This window comes from Oncorhynchus tshawytscha, linkage group LG13 (assembly GCF_018296145.1).
Source record: "Oncorhynchus tshawytscha isolate Ot180627B linkage group LG13, Otsh_v2.0, whole genome shotgun sequence".
NCBI lineage: Eukaryota > Metazoa > Chordata > Actinopteri > Salmoniformes > Salmonidae > Oncorhynchus > Oncorhynchus tshawytscha.
The window spans coordinates 2,721,542-2,726,541 of NC_056441.1; the positions used below are offsets into that span (position 1 = coordinate 2,721,542).

At 51.1% G+C, this 5,000-nt stretch overlaps 1 protein-coding gene across 1 annotated transcript in view; it reads right to left on the reverse strand.

Moving 5' to 3' along the window:
- LOC112220687 (CUB and sushi domain-containing protein 2-like) overlaps nucleotides 1-5,000 on the reverse strand; it is a 927,456-nt gene that overhangs the window by 153,322 nt on the left and 769,134 nt on the right. Inside the window, 1 exon segment of the mRNA XM_042295064.1 lies at nucleotides 625-813. Within this exon segment, the coding sequence (XP_042150998.1) occupies nucleotides 625-813 (189 nt within the window).

Sequence of the window (5,000 nt, forward strand, 5' to 3'; positions counted from 1 at the left end):
TGTTTGTCCCATTTTGTGATTTCTTGGTTGGTGAGCGGACTCCAGACCTCACAACCATAAAAGGGATCCTAATTGCTATGTCAAATTTTATTTTCCTTTTGATGGTGTAGAAGGCCCTTCTTGCCTTGTCTCTCAGATCATTCACAGCTTTGTGGAAGTTCTCTCTGCTCTTTTATCCCTTACATTAAAGCCAATTTAATTACGTTCACAGTCAGAGATCCTCGCAGGAGAGCTGGGCTGGTGTATCCTGGCTTGATTTGGATGTGGAAAAGCACAGGCACAGATGTGGGTGTGTACATAAACGCACACACACACACACACACACACACACACACACACACACACACACACACACACACACACACACACACACACACACACACACACACACACACACACACACACACACTCATTATTCTTTGGTCTTTTACCATCCAGCCACACACTCTCCCTATTCCCCTCTCTCCATCTTGTTCCCTATCTCCTTGGCATTGTTATTGATTCCACTGAAGAGCTCTTAAGTCCAGTAATGGTTCATTTCAAAGTTGAACAGGAATTAATTGGACCAATGAGGTGCTATTACAGGTGGCGCTAGCGAATCGGAATCGGTCTGTAGTGTTTTACCTTCACAGCGAGGGAAGGGGTGGTCCCAGTTGCGTGTGGTCCCGTGTTCGCAGGTCAGGATGGAATGTCCCATTAGCTGGTAGCCAGGGAGGCACTCGAACGAAATGGACTGGCCCACGTTGTAGCCTGCCCCCACCACAACGCCATAATGGAAAGGCTCTGGGTCCAGACACTCATTAAGCTCATAGGCTGGGGAGGAGGGAAGAGGGAGGAATAGATATGGGAGAGAGAGAGGCAGAGGGAAGAGGGAGGAATAGAGATGGGAGAGAGAGAGACAGAGGGAGGGATGAATAGAGAGGGGAGAGAGAGGCAGAGGGAAGAGGGAGGAATAGAGATGGGAGAGAGAGACAGAGGGAAGAGGGAGGAATAGAGATGGGAGAGAGACAGAGGGAAGAGGGAGGGATAGAGATGGGAGAGAGAGAGAGACAGAGGGAAGAGGGAGGGATAGAGATGGGAGAGAGAGACAGAGGGAAGAGGGAGGGATAGAGATGGGAGAGAGAGAGACAGAGGGAAGAGGGAGGGATAGAGATGGGAGAGAGAGAGGCAGAGGGAAGAGGGAGGGATAGAGATGGGAGAGAGCGAGGCAGAGGGAAGAGGGAGGAATAGAGATGGGAGAGAGAGAGGCAGAGGGAAGAGGGAGGAATAGAGATGGGAGAGAGAGAGACAGAGGGATGAGGGAGGGATAGAGATGGGAGAGAGAGACACGGGGAAGAGGGAGGGATAGAGATGGGAGAGAGAGACAGAGGGAAGAGGGAGGGATAGAGATGGGAGAGAGAGACAGAAACAGAGGGAAGAGGGGGATAGAGATGGGAGAGAGAGAGACAGAGGGAGGGATGAATAGAAAGGGGAGTGAGAGGCAGAGGGAAGATGGAGGGATAGAGATGGGAGAGAGAGAGACAGAGGGAAGAGGGAGGGATAGAGATGGGAGAGAGAGACAGAGGGAAGAGGGAGGGATAGAGATGGGAGAGAGAGACAGAAACAGAGGGAGGAGGGAGGGATAGAGATCGGAGAGAGAGAGACAGAGGGAAGAGGGAGGGATAGAGATGGGAGAGAGAGACAGAAACAGAGGGAAGAGGGAGGGATAGAGATGGGAGAGAGAGAGACAGAGGGAGGGATGAATAGAGAGGGGAGAGAGAGGCAGAGGTAAGAGGGAGGAATAGAGATGGGAGAGAGACAGAGGGAAGAGGGAGGGAGAGAGATGGGAGAGAGAGAGACAGAGGGAAGAGGGAGGGATAGAGATGGAAGAGAGAGAGACAGAGGGAAGAGGGAGGGAGAGAGATGGGAGAGAGAGAGACAGAGGGAAGAGGGAGGGATAGAGATGGGAGAGAGAGAGACAGAGGGAAGAGGGAGGAATAGAGATGGGAGAGAGAGACAGAGGGAAGAGGGAGGGATAGAGATGGGAGAGAGAGAGACAGAGGGAAGAGGGAGGAATAGAGATGGGAGAGAGAGAGACAGAGGGAAGAGGGAGGGATAGAGATGGGAGAGAGAGAGACAGAGGGAAGAGGGAGGGATAGAGATGGGAGAGAGAGAGACAGGGGGAAGAGGGAGGGATAGAGATGAGAGAGAGAGACAGAAACAGAGCAGTCAAACAGGAGAAGAAATGCTGCATAACACCATCGGACTTTCTATACTGTTGTTGCAGTGTTTTAATTTGTGATCTTGATACCATCAATACAGAACCAGGAAGAGGTACCATCAATACAGAACCAGGAAGAGGTACCATCAATACAGAACCAGGAAGAGGCTGAGCAGAATGCATTATGTTGTGAGACAGACATAGACAACAGAAGGAAACACTTTGTTCATGAGAATGTTGTTTACTGAGAATGATACGGAATGGCCTCCTCCATTGGCAACCAGTGTAGTAGATACGGAATGGCCTCCTCCATTGGCAACCAGTGGGGTAGGCACGGAATGGCCTCCTCCATTAGAGGACAGTGTAGTAGATACGGAATGGCCTCCTCCATTGGCAACCAGTGTAGTAGATACGGAATGGCCTCCTCCATTGGCAACCAGTGTAGTAGATACGGAATGGCCTCCTCCATTGGCAACCAGTGTAGTAGATACGGAATGGCCTCCTCCATTGGCAACCAGTGTAGTAGATACGGAATGGCCTCCTCCATTGGCAACCAGTGGGGTAGGCACGGAATGGCCTCCTCCTTGGTGGACAGTGTAGTAGATACGGAATGGCCTCCTCCATTGGCAACCAGTGGGGTAGGCACGGAATGGCCTCCTCCATTAGAGGACAGTGTAGTAGATACGGAATGGCCTCCTCCATTGGCAACCAGTGGGGTAGGCACGGAATGGCCTCCTCCATTAGAGGACAGTGTAGTAGGCACGGAATGGCCTCCTCCATTAGAGGACAGTGTAGTAGATACGGAATGGCCTCCTCCATTGGCAACCAGTGGGGTAGGCACGGAATGGCCTCCTCCATTGGTGGACAGTGTAGTAGATACGGAATGGCCTCCTCCATTAGAGGACAGTGTAGTAGATACGGAATGGCCTCCTCCATTGGCAACCAGTGGGGTAGGCACGGAATGGCCTCCTCCATTGGTGGACAGTGTAGTAGATACGGAATGGCCTCCTCCATTGGCAACCAGTGGGGTAGGCACGGAATGGCCTCCTCCATTGGTGGACAGTGTAGTAGATACGGAATGGCCTCCTCCATTGGCAACCAGTGGGGTAGGCACGGAATGGCCTCCTCCATTGGTGGACAGTGTAGTAGATACGGAATGGCCTCCTCCATTGGTGGACAGTGTAGTAGATACGGAATGGCCTCCTCCATTGGTGGACAGTGTAGTAGATACGGAATGGCCTCCTCCATTGGCAACCAGTGGGGTAGGCACGGAATGGCCTCCTCCATTAGAGGACAGTGTAGTAGGCACGGAATGGCCTCCTCCATTAGAGGACAGTGTAGTAGATACGGAATGGCCTCCTCCATTAGAGGACAGTGTAGTAGACACAGAATGGCCTCCTCCATTAGAGACAGTGTAGTAGGCACGGAATGGCCTCCTCCATTAGAGGACAGTGTAGTAGATACGGAATGGCCTCCTCCATTAGAGGACAGTGTAGTAGACACGGAATGGCCTCCTCCATTAGAGGACAGTGTAGTAGACACAGAATGGCCTCCTCCATTAGAGGACAGTGTAGTAGACACAGAATGGCCTCCTCCATTAGAGGACAGTGTAGTAGACACAGAATGGCCTCCTCCATTAGAGGACAGTGTAGTAGACACAGAATGGCCTCCTCCATTATAGGACAGTGTAGTAGATACGGAATGGCCTCCTCCATTAGAGGACAGTGTAGTAGATACGGAATGGCCTCCTCCATTAGAGGACAGTGTAGTAGACACAGAATGGCCTCCTCCATTAGAGGACAGTGTAGTAGACACAGAATGGCCTCCTCCATTAGAGGACAGTGTAGTAGATACGGAATGGCCTCCTCCATTAGAGGACAGTGTAGTAGACACAGAATGGCCTCCTCCATTGGTGGACAGTGTAGTAGGCACGGAATGGCCTCCTCCATTAGAGGACAGTGTAGTAGACACAGAATGGCCTCCTCCATTAGAGGACAGTGTAGTAGACACAGAATGGCCTCCTCCATTAGAGGACAGTGTAGTAGATACGGAATGGCCTCCTCCATTAGAGGACAGTGTAGTAGATACGGAATGGCCTCCTCCATTAGAGGACAGTGTAGTAGACACAGAATGGCCTCCTCCATTAGAGGACAGTGTAGTAGACACAGAATGGCCTCCTCCATTAGAGGACAGTGTAGTAGATACGGAATGGCCTCCTCCATTAGAGGACAGTGTAGTAGACACAGAATGGCCTCCTCCATTGGTGGACAGTGTAGTAGGCACGGAATGGCCTCCTCCATTAGAGGACAGTGTAGTAGACACAGAATGGACTCCTCCATTAGAGGACAGTGTAGTAGACACAGAATGGACTCCTCCATTAGAGGACAGTGTAGTAGATACGGAATGGCCTCCTCCATTAGAGGACAGTGTAGTAGATACAGAATGGCCTCCTCCATTAGAGGACAGTGTAGTAGACACAGAATGGCCTCCTCCATTAGAGGACAGTGTACAGTGTAGTAGATACGGAATGGCCTCCTCCATTAGAGGACAGTGTACAGTGTAGTAGACACAGAATGGCCTCCTCCATTAGAGGACAGTGTACAGTGTAGTAGATACGGAATGGCCTCCTCCATTGGTGGACAGTGTAGTAGACACAGAATGGCCTCCTCCATTAGAGGACAGTGTGGTAGACACAGAATGGCCTCCTCCATTAGAGGACAGTGTAGTAGACACAGAATGGCCTCCTCCATTAGAGGACAGTGTACAGTGTAGTAGACACAGAATGGCCTCCTCCATTAGA